Source organism: Malaclemys terrapin, chromosome 19, assembly GCF_027887155.1.
Source record: "Malaclemys terrapin pileata isolate rMalTer1 chromosome 19, rMalTer1.hap1, whole genome shotgun sequence".
NCBI classification, from domain to species: domain Eukaryota; kingdom Metazoa; phylum Chordata; order Testudines; family Emydidae; genus Malaclemys; species Malaclemys terrapin.
In genome coordinates this window covers 5,863,479-5,878,487 of record NC_071523.1, presented here as the reverse complement: position 1 = coordinate 5,878,487, position 15,009 = coordinate 5,863,479, and the positions used below count along the sequence as shown (strand labels likewise).

Here is a 15,009-nt window from a genome sequence, read left to right as displayed (position 1 = left end):
TCTGTTCTTCCTGAGGCCCAGCGAATGCCGCAGACGTCAAGGGCGGGAGAGTAGAATCGGGCCCGGGCATTCCTGGAGCTCAGCCACCCCGGCCTTGCCCTGACAGCGTGGCTAGTGGTGGCGATTGGGGGTGTTTGCCAGGCTAGGGGGCTGGTTGTGATTGGGGGAGGGGTATTCTCAGGTGTTCCACGGCAGCGGGAGGTGGGGAGTGCAGTTGGTTTCGTCCGTGTTTTAAAAAAATCTTGCCTGCACTCGTGAGAAAAACACCTGGTATCCGATGCCCACGCAGCCCAGCCCCCACGTCCCCCGGCAGAACACGGTCAGGTGTGGAGAAAACCAGGTGGATTTGCTTTGTGAAAATCCCCTGCTACTCCGGCTCTGTGCCCCCAACCCACCGCTCTGCCAACATCCCACCGTCCCAGTCTGCAGCCCCGCCCCGCCCGCCCCACCCACCCCGAGCTCTCCCAGTGCCAGGCGTCTCTGGCCAAAGCGTGTATCGTTTCCTGGCAGGAGCCCAATGCTGGCGAAAGACTAAGCTGAGACCGACAAACTCATTTCACTTGTGGCCCTTGCAGGATTGCTGCCTTGCAGTTACTAGAGCCGACGGGTCACCCTGAGCAGTGCGTGCAATAGATGAGAGACCTCCTAGATCGCTGTTTGGGAGCCAGCAGCTCTGATTCCCATGAGGGCCCCCAGCCCAGGATGTGGGGGGGCATTGCCAGCTCCCCCCTTGTCCCCAAAGGCCTCTGTGGGCCCGGGGTCTGAGCTGGGAGCGGTGAGCCCCCCGTGCACATTTGGTTTGCAGACTCTACTCTTTTCACAGCGGATGGACAGACAGACAGACAGGCGTGAGGGATGAGCCCAGGGCTGGGATAGCTGGGGGCTGCGGGTCGGGACTGAGGACCACCGGCAGGGCTATGGGGGGGGGGGGAAGAGGGGTGAGCCCAGGGCTGGGATAGCGGGGGGGTGCAGGTCAGGACTGAGGGGCACCGGCAGGGCTGTGTGTGTGTGAGCCCAGGGCTGGGATAGCGGGGGGCTGCAGGTCAGGACTGAAGGGCACCAGCAGAGCTGGGGTGGGGGGGGTGAGCCCAGGGCTGGGATAGCTGGGGGCTGCGGGTTGGGACTGAGGACCACCGGCAGGGCTATGGGGGGGAGAGGGGTGAGCCCAGGGCTGGGATAGTGGGGGGCTGCGGGTTGGGACTGAGGGGCACTGGCAGGGCTGTGGGGGAGCCCAGGGCTGGGATAGCGGGGGGCTGCAGGTCAGGATTGAGGGGCACCGGCAGGGCTGTGGGGGAGCCCAGGGCTGGGATAGTGGGGGGCTGCGGGTCGGGACTGAGGGGCACCGGCAGGGCTGTGGGGGAGCCCAGGGCTGGCATAGCGGGGGGCTGCGGGTCGGGGATGCGGGTCACCGGCAGGGCTAGGGGGGAGCCCAGGGCTGGGATAGTGGGGGGCTGCGGGTCAGGATTGAGGGGCACCGGCAGGGCTGTGGGGGAGCCCAGGGCTGGGATAGTGGGGGGCTGCGGGTCAGGATTGAGGGGCACCGGCAGGGCTGGGGGGGAGCCCAGGGCTGGGATAGTGGGGGGCTGCGGGTTGGGACTGAGGGGCGCCGCCAGGGCCGTGGGGTGAAGCAGCCCAGCTGGCTCTAGGTTTCTCTTCTCAGTTTCCCGAGCACTGAAACATTCCCCAGCTCCCCCACACGGACACAACGAATCTGAGCTTGGCCACGGGGCCGAGGCTGGCCCGGGGCGTGGGAGCCGCATGGTTCTTCTCTGATCCCATCACGCCTCCCCTGCCCCTCTGTCTTGTTTGTTTCCTGGCCGCAGGATGAAGAGGAAGAGGACGATCCCATCGACGTGCACAGTGACGAAGGCTACAGCCCCAACCTCAGGGGCAACTACTTCCGAGATGGGCAAACCAAGATCGGTGAGCGCCCCCTTGCCCTGCCCTGTGCCTCGGCAGCTCCCCAGGCCCCCTGTCTGGGAGGAGCGCTCGCTGCCAGCCCAGGCTCTCTGAATAGCCCCGCAGGCATGGACCCACGTAGGGCCCTCTCTGGCTGTGTGAGCCGGGCCCGGTGCAGCCCAGGACGGGGACCCGGGTGTCTCTAAGCCACCCTACGTCATTGCCCTCTGCAGTCTGCCCTAGAGCAGCCTTGGAGCTCTTTTGCATTGTGCCAACTGCCAATGGGCCTCCCGGGCTGTTCTGGGGGCTTGGCACAGAGATGCTCGTTGCCCCAGACAGAGGCGCAAAGAGCAAGTGACTCTCCCAAGAAAACCCAGGGGGTCAGTAGCGGAGCCAAGAAGTGGCCCTCCATCTCCTGCGTCCCAGCCCCATGACCCTCCTTGCTCTGCGAACATATGCTCCCTAAATCTCTTTTCCTCGGCAGCATCATGTGGCAGAGGGTTCCATTGGCTAACGGACATTGCCCAGAGCAGTCATGAAATGACCCAAAGCCCCTTGCTTGGCTCCGTTAATGATGCTCCCTCCCTCCCCAGTGCCCTGCTCACACCTGTGGGCTGCGGCTGCAGGGGCTTCCCGTTCGCCAGCTCACACGGCCTGCGGGCGTCCTGCTGCAGGGCCCGAGGCCACGCCCGCTGCAGTGCCCGGGGAATCTCCGCTGAGGCTAGCAGTGAGGCGCCCCAGCTGGTGGGCTGCATGTGCCAGAGCGGGGCTGATGTTCCCTCCGGCTGGGGGCGGTGGTGGCGTGTGTGGCCCCCCACCCACACTCTAGGGGCCTAGGGCTGCTGTCCCCCCGTCTCCCTGTGCGTGGTCTGGGTGCTTTATTATCCCGGTGAGTTTCTCTGCTGCTCCCTGGCCCTGCGAGAGGCTCCCAGCCCCTGGACCGCTGCAGGGCCGGACCGCAGCCCCCTCCCCTTTGCCCCCGCAGACTTCGTGCTGGTCTGGGAGGAGAAGAGGCGCCCCCCGAAGAAGAGGAGGGGGAAGCTGGCTTCCCACGAGGGCAGCAGGGAGGCAGCCCCTGAGGCCAGAGACGACCGGCCACGCGGGCACCATGAGCACTGGAAGAGGAAGTTCCTCAACAACCTGAGAAATGCCGGGCTGCTGATGGAGAAGGTGAGAGGAGAGACTTATATCGTGGGCCCCTGCCATGTGCCTCCCCTCTCTGGTCCCGCCGCATCCCTCCTCCCTCCTGGGCCCCGGGCCCCAGGTCCCCGTCATGTCCCTCCCCCACCCCCCAGGTCCCTGCCACGTCGGGTTGCCAACTTTCTAATCACACAAACCAAACATCCTCGCCCCTTCTCCGAGGCCCCACCCATGCCCCACCCCTTCTCCAAGGCCCCGCCCCCACTCGCTCCATCCCCCCTCCCTCCATCACTTGCTCTCTCCCATGGTCATTCACTTTCACTGGGCTGGGGCAGGGGGTTGGGGTGCGGGGGAGAGGAGTTGAGGACTCTGGGGGTGCAGGCTTTGGGCTGGGGATGAGGGGTTTGGGGTGCAGGAGGGGGCTCTGGGCTGGGGTAGGGGGTTGGGGTGTGGGCTGTGGGAGGGAGTTTGGGTGCGGGAGGGGGCTGCAGGGTTCATCGTGGTTCCCAGCCAATGGGAGCTGCAGAACCAGCACTAGGGGTGGGGACAGCGCGCGGAGCCTCCCTGGCCGCCCATGCGCCTCGGAGCCGCAGGGACCTGGTGGCCGTGTGAATTCTGGGCAGGCAGGGAGCCTGCCTTAGCCCCGGGCCCCTGCTGCGCCGCCGACCGGAGTCACCAGGGTCCCTTTGTGGCTGGGTGTTCCGCCTGGCAACTCAAGGCCCCTGGCATGTCCCTCCACCTCCGGGCCCCAGGCCCCCGCCGCGGCCCTCCCCTCTCCAGGCCTGATCCCCCGCAGTGTCCCCCCCCCCTCCGAGCCCCAGCCCCCCACTCCATCCCTCCCCCACTGGGTCCAGGCCCCTGCTGCATCCCATCCCCCCAGACCCCCCACCACGTCCCTCCCGGCTCCAGCCAGGCCTGGCTGTGGCTGATTGGGGTGACGGTGCATTGGGAGGATCTCGAGGCCTTGCTGGCCCCAGGACGCAGCAGTCAGGGAGAAGGCGGCTGTCCCCTGCCTGACCCCAGGGCTGCGTCTCCCATCCCTGCTCTACAGGCCCTGGCCTGGAGCTGCCCCTGGATGCTGGCACATGGCAGCTCTGCCCCCCTGGGGGCTCCGTGTTCAGCCCCCTCCTGCTTCCCCCCCAGGAGGAGACGCTGAGCGAGCGGAAGACCATCCACTACCTGAAGCTGAGCGCCCCGTGGGACGTGCTGGTGTACTACGCCGAGGAGCTGTGCATGCGAGCACCCCTGCAGGTCTGTGTGTCCTGGCGGGGCGGGGTCTCTCCTACCAGCCCCCCCATTGCCCTTTGCTGGGGGAGGGTGCCTCCCACCCAGCTCTGCCAGCCCCCTTCAATCCCAACCCGCAGCCCCCTGCTATCCCAGCTCTGGGCTCCCCCCAGCTCTGCCAGCGCCCCTCAACCCCGACCCGCAGCCCTCTGTTATCCCAGCCCCCCCAGCTCTGCCAGCGCCCCTCAACCCCGACCTGCAGCCCCCTGCTATCCCAGCCCCCCCAGCTCTGCCAGCGCCCCTCAACCCTGACCCGCAGCTCCCTGCTATCCCAGCCCCCCCAGCTCTGCTAGGCCTCCCTGTGTGTAGGAAGTAGTGGGGGGACTGGCCCCATCTCCGCCCGGAGGCGACTGTCGGTCTGGGAGGTTCCCCTGACCACCCCCTGCCCTGACGCTCTCTCTGCCGACCGCAGGCCCAGCCCAACCCGGACCGGAACAGCTCCGCCGAGGTCCTGCGGAGGCTCTGCATCCCCAACGCCCTGCAGCAGCACGTCCCCAACAAGCCCGCCGACTATTACACCTGCGCCTTCCGCAGGTCCAAGCTGGACAAGTGAGTCTGGGCAGGGCGGGGGGGGGGGGAGCCGCTCCCAATGGGCTAGGGCTGAGGGACTCTTCCCCGCCCCCCCCCCCCCCCCGCCGGTGCCCGCGAGTTCCTGTCCAGCAATGCTGTGTGGGAAACTCACCAGGCACCTGCTGGTGGGTGAATGTGGTGTTCATACAATTGATCGCTTCCCCCACAACTGCTCTGCCGGTGCCCCTCAATCCCGACCCGCGGCCCCCCTGCGCCAGACCGATACCATTGTATAGTTATGTGCCGAGCCACATGGGCTCTGTCCTGCCCATCGGCCCCACCCTCGGTGCTGCCCCCCAGCTCTGCTGATGCGCCTGAGCCCTGACCCCCAGGCCTGCTGCGAGCACTGACTGTCCGTCGTGCCACAGTGGGATGGCGAGAACAATCGATCTCGGGTGCCCATCTCAGTGGAAGAGATTTGCCAGCCCTTGATGCAGGTGGGTTTGGAGTCAAGTAACCCAGGGGGTGGGCAGATCCCAGCCTGAATTTCAATGGGTGGGGGGAGGGGGAAGCATTGCCAGGAAATTAACTCCAGCTCTCACCTCTGGGCTGGTTGTACCGGGAAGCCGCCAGAGAGGCTTTGAACCAGCTGACGATGCCACTCGGGAAGGCGACTGGAAGGGCTTTCAGAGGCAGCGGCTGCCCCGTGCAGCCGTTTCCCACCTCTCAGCGCGTGCTGGCCTGGTCCTGCCCTCTCATGCCCATCTGCTCCCCTTGAGGCTCCATTCCCTGCTGTGTGTCACCCTCGGGCTACCTGGGAGGGGCAGGAGTGGACTGTCCCATCAGGGGTTGGGTGACTCACAGGTTCTTGGCCCCGGGTCCATTACCACAGTATCTGAGCAGTTCCCTGTCTTGACTGGGTTCAGCCTCGTCCCCTGGGAGCCTGGCCGGAGTTGGCAGCCCTGTCGGGCCAGGAGCCCAGAGACACTGAGGGACGTGCCCAGGGTCACACAGGGAGTCTGTGGCAGACCAGGGATTTGAACCCAGGCCTCCCAAGTCCCGGGCTGCCGCCCTGACCCCTGGGCCACCCTTCCTGCTACTCATGGCACCTCCCGCCCTCGGGAACGAGCTCAGATACCCGGTGACGGGCCCGGAATAAACCCTGCACGGATGAGACCAGGCGTTGCCGCGTGACCCTCTCGAGGGCGCTGGAACAAGGCCAACACCTCGCAGGGCCCCCTGAGTTCATGGCTCCCAGCTCGGCCCCGGCGCTGCTGGAGGCGTTGCTAATTTCGAATCCCTGAAAACTGAACACCCCTGCCCCGCCCCTTCCCCGAGGCCCCGCCCCCGCCCCACCTGTTCCTTTGAGTCCCCCCCTTGTAGTGTTCCTCCCCCCCGTCACTCGCTCTCCACCCCTGCCCCCATTGCTCGCTCCCCCCTCCCCTGGGACTCAACTGCTGTCTGCAGAGCCGGGCTGGGAGGAGCTGAGGCGCGGAGCCTGCCCAATCGGGGCACAGCGGAGCGGGGAGGGGGGTCCCTGGAGTGAGGGGCTGGGGAAATGGGGGCACAGTGGGGTGGGAGGTCCCTGGAGTGAGGGGCTGGGGAAATTGGGGCACAGCAGGGGTCAGTCCCCAGGGCAAGGGGCTGGAGTAGGGAAATGGGGGCACAGCGGGGCGGGGAGGGAGGTCCCTGGAGTCAGGGGCTGGAGTAGGGAAATGGGGGCACAGTGGGTGGGGGGGTCCCTGGAGTGAGGGGCTGGGGAAATCGGGGCATGGCAGGGGTCAGTCTCCAGGGCAAGGGGCTGGAGTAGGGAAATGGGGGCACAGCGGGGCGGGGAGGGAGGTCCCTGGAGTGAGAGGCTGGGGAAATCGGGGCATGGCAGGGGTCAGTCCCCAGGGCAAGGGGCTGGAGTAGGGAAATGGGGGCACAGCAGGGTGGGGATGGGGGTCCCTGGAGTGAGGGGCTGGAGTAGGGAAATCGGGGCATAGCGGGGCGGGGAGAGGGGTCCCTGGAGTGAGGGGCTGGAGTAGGGAAATGGGGGCACAGCGGGGCGGGGAGGGAGGTCCCTGGAGTGAGGGGCTGGAGTAGGGGAATGGGGGTACAGCGGGGCGGGGAGGGGGGTCCCTGGAGTGAGGGGCTGGGGAAATCGGGACACGGCAGGGGTCAGTCCCCAGGGCAAGGGGCTGGAGTAGGGAAATGGGGGCACAGCGGGGCGGGGAGGGGGGTCCCTGGAGTGAGGGGCTGGGGAAATCGGGACACGGCAGGGGTCAGTCCCCAGGGCAAGGGGCTGGAGTAGGGAAATGGGGGCACAGCGGGGCGGGGAGGGGGGTCCTGGAGTGAGGGTCTGGGGAAATGGGGGCACAGTGGGGTGGGGAGGGGGGTCCTGGAGTGAAGGGCTGCGGAAATGGGGGCACAGCGGGGTGTGTAGGGCAGAGAAGTTAACAGCCCCCCACCCCGGACGGCGCTGGTATCTGCTTTGGAGCCTGGTCTGGGAGCAGCCGGTTCTCGCTCCTCCAGGCTCCAGCAGCAGCTGCTCTTCCCGCCCCCCAGTGGCAGAGGCCGGTTACTGCAGGGAACTGGACTGTGAGTGCCCAGTCAGCTGTGCTGACCGGACGCTGCCAGTTTCCCTTTTCAACTGGACGTTCCCGTCGAAAACCGGACGCCTAGGCCTGCCAGGTGGCGGGGATGCCAGGCCCAGGGACCAAGCCCTCCAGGCAGCACCGTCCTTGCTCTCTCCTCCCCTGGCCCGACCGCAGCGGGGCTGTTTGTTGTTTATCCCCCACAGGTTCCTGGGCAGCGACTCCCGGGACTCCTACTTCAGCAACACCCAGAGACATCGCATCGTAAGTAGGGTGGGGGGAGCCTGGCCCCCTCCCAGCACTGCTCTGCCCCAGCCATGCTCTGCCCGCGTCCGTAATTAACCCCGTTGCCCTAGAGGCAGCTCCACGGACCCATCACGTGGCGGGAGGCCAGATCGAAATCCCCCAGCTCTCTAATGGGCTGATTTAACCCCTCAGATCCAGCGTCCCTGTGTGGAAACCCCAACTCAGCTTCCCCCTTCATGGTTTCGGGCCCAGCTCTGTGCTTCAGCCTCCGCGGGCCCCACAGCTGGTGGGAAACGCTAGAACCGGCGATGTGTGTTCGAATCCAATCTCAGGCTTCAGGGCACGGCTGATTGCCTGGGGAAGGGTCAGGAAGGCTCCCTCTGCCCTGCATCTAGCACGGGCCAAGGGCAATGTGGGGGCATCAGAGCCGTGGGCAGCTCCTGCCCTGGGGGCTGGGCCAGATAGGTCAATGCAAAGGCTCCCGTTAGTGTCCCAAGGCTCTGGTGCAAGGTCCAGGGGTGTGAGCTCCACAGGGCTGCGCCCAGCCGGGGCTTGCTGGGTTCCTGCTCTGCGCAAGCCCCGGCCAGGGTGGACTTTGCTGACGGCGCCGCGCCCCTCGGGTCGGCAGGTCTATGAGATCCTGGCTCGCACCGTCTACGGGAAGCGGAAACGCGCCGAGATCGGGATCAACCGGCTGCTGAACGAGCGGGTGTACACCGCTGCCTTCCCGCTGCACGAGGTAGGGGCCGTCGGGTGGGCTGCTGTCCCTCCGGAGCTGGGATGGGGCGGGGGGGCTGGGAGAGAGACGTCCCTCTGGAGCTGGGATGGGGGAGCCTGGGAGAGAGATGTCCCTCTGGAGCTGGGATGGGGGAGCCTGGGAGAGAGACGTCCCTCCGGAGCTGGGATGGGGGAGCCTGGGAGAGAGACGTCCCTCCGGAGCTGGGATGGGGGGGCCTGGGAGAGAGACGTCCCTCCGGAGCTGGGATGGGGGGGCCTGGGAGAGAGACGTCCCTCCGGAGCTGGGATGGGGGAGCCTGGGAGAGAGACGTCCCTCCGGAGCTGGGATGGGGGGGCCTGGGAGAGAGACGTCCCTCTGGAGCTGGGATGGGGGGGCCTGGGAGAGAGATGTCCCTCCGGAGCTGGGATGGGGGAGCCTGGGAGAGAGACGTCTCTCCGGAGCTGGGATGGGGGGGGCCTGGGAGAGAGACGTTCCTCTGGAGCTGGGATGGGGGAGCCTGGGAGAGAGACGTTCCTCTGGAGCTGGGATGGGGAAGCCTGGGAGAGAGACGTTCCTCTGGAGCTGGGATGGGGGAGCCTGGGAGAGAGACATCTCTCCGGAGCTGGGATATGGGGGGCCTGGGAGAGAGACGTTCCTCTGGAGCTGGGATGGGGGAGCCTGGGAGAGAGACGTTCCTCTGGAGCTGGGATGGGGGAGCCTGGGAGAGAGACGTTCCTCTGGAGCTGGGATGGGGGAGCCTGGGAGAGAGACATCTCTCCGGAGCTGGGATATGGGGGGCCTGGGAGAGAAACGTCCCTTTGGAGTTGGGATATGGGGGGTACTGGGGGGCAGCTGCTGGCTCTGCAGGTCCTGGTTGGTCACAGCAGCCATTCAGCTGGCACTAGGCGGGGGTCCCAGACAGCCGTTGGCAGCCCTGCCCCTGGGCACCGCAGAGACCCTGCCCCATCCGCGGTCGCCCCTTGCTGTGCAGGTGGCCGACCCGTCTCCCTCTCTGTTGCCTTGACCCAGGGCCCCTTCGAGACGCCTGAGTCTGAGGTCCCCGATGAAGCCCTGAACCCTCGCCAAGTCCTCTACCGCTTCTGGGCCCAGTGGGGCTGCTGGTACCGGTACCAGCCACTGGATCACATCCGCCAGTACTTCGGGGAGAAGATTGCCATCTACTTCGCGTGGCTGGGTGAGAGCCCACCTCCTCCCTTCTGTCCGCCTCTGCCCAACCGTCCCCTGGCGCCCCCGGTGCAGTGTCCTGGGGATCCAGGGGATGCTTCCTGGAGCCTGCTGGACACACAGAGCCCCAGGGGCTCCCCCAGCCTGTGCTGCCTGGTGGCACCGCCCAGGGCTCTCCGTGTCCTGGCCGGCAGAGGCAGACTCCCAGCACCCTGACTGGTACGGAAAGGGCCGTGGGGCAGGACCACGTGGGCAGGTCTCCTGGTTCTTTCCCTTGGTGCTGCCGCTAAGTGCCAGCAGTGCCATGTGGATGGTGCCCTGTGCTCCTGCTTCACAGGGGTGTGGGCGGGCGTGGGGTGGAAGAGGGCGAGCAAGGTGCCATGGGAAGGTCTGCGAGTGCCTTAGTCCGGCCCCCAGCCTGCCAGGTGGGGCGGGATCATTGTCCGCATTTTACAGCTGAGGAAACTGAGGCACGGACGAGGGAGGGACTTGCCCCAAGCCACACGGGGCATCAGCCCCAGGGGTAGAACCCAGGAGTCTTGGTGCCCCACCCTTGATGGAGAGGGGAGGGAGGGGGGTCTCCTGTGCCCGGTGTCGCCCTCCTCAGGGGGCTGGTCTCATGTGCCTGTCCCCTCTGCAGGCTTCTACACAGCCTGGCTCCTCCCTGCTGCGGCCGTGGGCACCGTGGTCTTCCTCGCAGGCCTGGTTGCCATGGGAACCAACACGCCAGCGTGAGTCTGTGGGGCTGGGGTTGGGAGCGTGTGTGTGGGGGACACGTGGTGTGTGTGAGGAAGACAGCCGCCATCCTACCCTACCCCCAGGTGCCCCCCCCCCGACATCCAGCCCTCAGACGCAGGAATTCACAGGCTGCCTCCAGCCGCCCTTACTGCAGTGTGTGGCCTGGAAGCTGCGAAGGCCCCGTGCTGCCTTCTTGCAGGGCCTGTGGGGGAGGGGGGGCTATAGGGGCTACTCCAGCAGCTCCCATCACTCTCCGTTCCCAGGCCGAGCAAAAGCCCCAGGGTCACCACTGCCAGAAGAAAGGAGGGAGGGGGTGACACAGGGAGGTGCTTTGATATGTGGTGACTAGATAGAAGGGTGGGTGGGTGGGTGGGAGAGGGGATTATAGGTTGTTGGATGGCGGGTGGGGACATGATCGGTAGTTGGGCAGATGGATGACTGGATGGGTGGGTGTGTGGAGGGATGGACAGGTGGGTGGATGGAGGGATGGACGGGTGTGGGTGTGTGAATGGCTGGAGGGGTGGGTGGATAGATAGATGGATGGAGGGATGGATGGGTGGGTGGATGTTTGATGGACGGGTGTGTGTGTGAGTGGCTGGCTGGATAGATAGATGGGTGGGTGGGTGGATGATGGATGGATGTGTGGATAGATAGATGGATGGACGGGTGGGTGGGTGGCTGGATGGATAGATGGGTGGGTGGGTGGATGATGGATGGGTGGGTGGATGGATGGACAGATGGATGGACGGGTGGCTCTCTGGGATGAAGCAGACACATGCATGTGCTGGTATGTGTACGTGTGTGCACATGTGGCGGTGCGTGTGAGGACCTGTGCATGCGTGTGCATGTATGCAGTGGGTGTGGGGTTGGTGAAGTGCTAGCCCTGTGTTTCTCCTGAGGAGCCGTACCCCGCTAACCCAGCCCTGTGCTCGCTCCCCCCAGGCAGGAGATCTGTGAGAGCGGAGGCCAGTTCCTCATGTGTCCGCTCTGCGACACCTGTGAGACCTGGAACATCTCGGAGATCTGCCCCATGGCTAAGGTAAGGGAAGGCTGCTTGGGGGCTAATGCCGACAGGGTCCAGACCCTGCTGCCCAAAGGGCCCAGCTTGATGCAGTGAGAAATCCCCACTTTTGGGCTTTTCCCTGCGCAGACACCCACAAAGCCTTGGAGCTCCCCCTGCTCACGCTGCTCAGAGCTGTGCTGGGGGGAGTGGGGGAGCTCTGACTGTAGGGGAGCCCCTGGCTACTCCAGTCCCAGCATCTCCCAGCAGGAGGCGCTGTAGGGAGCAATGCTAGAGGTGTGAAATGGAGGCGGTGAAGATGTAAATGCATGTGCAGGGGAAAAGGGCTTCTGTGTCTGGTGAAGAGGCTGTGTGGCCCCTCTGCTCTGTGCCCCTGCAGGTCGGGTACCTGTTTGATCACCCCGGGACCGTTTTCTTCAGCGTCTTCATGTCCTTCTGGGCCGTGACCTTCCTGGAGTACTGGAAGAGGAAAAGCGCCACGCTGGCTCACCACTGGGACTGTATGGACTTCCAAGAGGAGGAGGTGGGTTCCCACGACCATCCATCCACCGCGGCTGGCTCTGCCCATCTGCTGTAGGCCACCTCGCTGGTCAGGATGGGTGCAGGCATGCGTGTCGGGGATCCTTCCCTCTCCTCCCTGAGGCCAGATACATGCCTCCCCCTGCAGGGAACAAGACCTCCTGCCCCAAAGCACAGGCACAGACCAGAGGAGTTTAAGGAGACTCTCTCTTCAGGACTCCAACCACTAACTGGTGCCAGTCCCAGACACGGGAGCAGGGCCGAGCGCAGCGATGCACCGACTCCCCCAGCGGTGGCACTGGGTTGGCAGGTGGCACCATTCATGGCACCTGAACCGTATCTCCCTCAATAGCCCACCAAGGGCCCCCACCCTTCTCCTCCCCAGCTGTCCCCCCTCTTGGGTGGAGACCTGCGTCTCTCCCTGCTGCCCGGGGTATTTCCAGACTGTGCAGCCCCCTGCTTACGCTGTGCTATTGCCCAGAAAAGCAGGCTGGCGGGTGGCCAGCGTTGGCACTTTGCTTTCTCTCCAGAGGCTGCAAACGGCGCATTGCCGGCAGTTATACGGCGCCACCCAGCTCTCCCTCAGCAAGCACATGGATTCATACGGCAAAAGCATTGCCGAGAAAATTAACCAATAAAGGAACCTGCACACGTGCTAAACAGCTGAGCAGAGCTCACCCCACTTGAACCAGGGCTCTGGCTGGTGATCAGTCCTTCAGCCCCACCCAGGGGGTTCTCCTGGGCTCCCAATTTCCACGCCGCTTGTGCTCAGATCTAGCACCCCCCGAGTGTGAGTCCCCCCTTTAGCCTCTCTGGGTCTCTGCGATGCGCAGGGCGATGCGCAGAAAGGAGAGCTTGCAGAGTAGGTGTCGCCCCCTAGAGATTTCTGCCCACTGGCCTGTGATGGGATGTTAGATGGGGTGAGATCTGAGTTACTACAGAGCGTTCTTTCCTGGGTGTCTGGCTGGTGAGTCTTGCCCACATGCTCAGGGTTTAGCTGATCGCCATATTTGGGGTCAGGAAGGAATTTTCCTCCAGGGCAGATTGGCAGAGGCCCTTGGGGTTTTTCGCCTTCCTCTGCAGCGTGGGGCACGGGTCACTTGCTGGAGGATTCTCTGCACCTTGAAGTCTTTAAACCACGATTTGAGGACTTCAGTGGCTCAGACATAGGTTAGGGGTTTGTTACAGGAGTGAGTTGGTGAGATTCTGTGGCCTGCGTTGTGCAGGAGGTCAGACTAGATGATCATAATGGTCCCTTCTGATCTTAAAGTCTATGATTTCCTGGGGAAACTACTTCAGCGTGTCTGGCCCCTTGTTTTTACAGTGTCCTCTGAAGCACGGGACCTTCCCAGCGTTTGCATCAGCCCCGTTTCCGTCGAAAAGCAATCACTTACCCTCCCACAATAGGACACAAACACCGGCGGTCGTAACGCTGGGAACTCACACGATACCTACACTTAATTCAGCAAAGTTTGTCCAGGGGGTTGCAGGGTCTGGGCATGCCTGCGGATGCCCAGCTGCCCAGCAGAGCCTGTTCTCTCCCCAGCGGGGATGCCCTGGGAGGGGGAACCACACCAGTCCCCCTCTGGCTCTGTTTCCCTTCCTGCAGGAGCGGCCCAGGCCCGAGTTCGCTGCCATGGCCCCGCGGATGGAGCAGAACCCCATCACGGGGCTGAAGGAGCCGTACTTCCCCAAGCGGGACCGCCTCTCTCGCATCCTGACGGGCTCCATGGCCATTGTCATCATGGTAAGGAGGAGGGCGTGGCCTGGGCTGACATCCCCTGCCCGGGAGAGGTGGAGACGTGCCCCGGGGGGGGACACTGCCCTGTTCTTTGAACCATCTGGCTGGGGATCAAACTCGTAGGTCCCGGAGCAGGGCGAGGAAAGTGCCAACGGCAATTCCCGTCCCCAGGCCTTTTCCCTCCTCTCCTGCTAGCAGGAGCTCAGACTTCTGGCTCTGAACATGCTCTGCTGCCTCCTAGCCGGGCCTTGTCCCAGGCCAGCCTTCCTCTCTGGCTGGGACGGAGACCTAGCAAACTCATCTCATGCCAGCCAGCACAATGGCCACCACGTGGTGGTAGGGAATTTAAGCCCCACTGGCCTGGGGCAGCTTAGGCGCGCAGGGCTCCCTATCCCGCCCCGATCCCCCCCAGCGTAGCGTGCAGGGACCCCGGCGGAGCTGGGAAGCATGGGCGCGTTGCGAGGGAGGCCCCACAGTTTGGACTTTGATCGTTAACAGGCGTGGCAAAGAAAATGGCGGTGATTAGAATGGACAGCGCCCGGGGTCTGGTGTCACTTCCAGCTTCCCCCAGCAGGGGTCACTCTCCGGATGCCCTGCGTTAAAGGAGCCCCTGGCGCAGGTGGGAAGGATGAACTGCCCGTCTCCATGGGACGTCTGTCCTCCTTCAGCTGCCTCGGATGGGCTCCTTCCGCCAGGAGTGTGGCAAAGGGGCCTGGCGGAGTGTCAGGGTGTCCCCCAAAGCTGGGCCGAGACCCACATGGGGGTGCTAACATCTCCTCCGTGTTTGACACCAGCCCTGGGGCCCCAAGACCCCTCACTTCTCCCAGCCCCACGAGAGAATCGAGCCCAGGGCAGGCCGGGGCTGGGTGTTGGCAGTTTGGGACGCTCAGAGCCTGCGCCTCGCTGGCACGGTGGAGCAGTCCAGCTGGGGGCGCTCCCTGCTCCGCCTGCCGTCCGCTCCCCAAGTTCAGCGCCGGGCCACCCCCCTCCCGCTGCTTATGCCTGGGCTTCCCCTTGCCCCCTTCCAGCTGTGCGTGGTGATGATCTTCCTGGTCTCCGTGATCATGTACCGGGGCATCGTCAGCGTGGTGATGTATCACACGGGCAACGCCATTCTCATGACCCAGGTGAGTCCTGTGCCCTGCGGGGACTCAGAGCTCCCCCCTCCCGGACAGCCCTGGGGTCCGGCTGTGCTTGGGGTGACGGACCCTGCTTGGACCCCTGGCTAGGGAGGGCATGTTGGCGGATGGCAGCTCCTACGGCTGCGAATGGTGGGGCTCTGGCCAGCTGTGTGCAGCCGCTGGAGAGGAGCCCACCCAGAAGGTCTACGCCAGGGCTCAGCTGGGCTATGGGGCTGGTGCACTGCACTGGGACACAGGAGACCCGGTTCTATTCCCGGCTCTGCCTTGAGGCAGGTGACTGCCCCGCT

General features: G+C 64.9%; 1 protein-coding gene across 1 annotated transcript in view; it reads left to right on the top strand.

Moving 5' to 3' along the window:
- LOC128826173 (anoctamin-7-like) overlaps nt 1-15,009 on the top strand; it is a 31,292-nt gene that overhangs the window by 206 nt on the left and 16,077 nt on the right. Inside the window, exons 2-13 of the mRNA XM_054009317.1 lie at nt 1,824-1,923; nt 2,885-3,069; nt 4,183-4,290; nt 4,736-4,872; nt 7,619-7,676; nt 8,287-8,397; nt 9,406-9,571; nt 10,202-10,292; nt 11,242-11,338; nt 11,700-11,843; nt 13,449-13,586; nt 14,609-14,707. Of these exons, the coding sequence (XP_053865292.1) occupies nt 1,824-1,923; nt 2,885-3,069; nt 4,183-4,290; nt 4,736-4,872; nt 7,619-7,676; nt 8,287-8,397; nt 9,406-9,571; nt 10,202-10,292; nt 11,242-11,338; nt 11,700-11,843; nt 13,449-13,586; nt 14,609-14,707 (1,434 nt within the window). The remainder of the gene's footprint in view (nt 1-1,823; nt 1,924-2,884; nt 3,070-4,182; nt 4,291-4,735; nt 4,873-7,618; nt 7,677-8,286; nt 8,398-9,405; nt 9,572-10,201; nt 10,293-11,241; nt 11,339-11,699; nt 11,844-13,448; nt 13,587-14,608; nt 14,708-15,009) is intronic.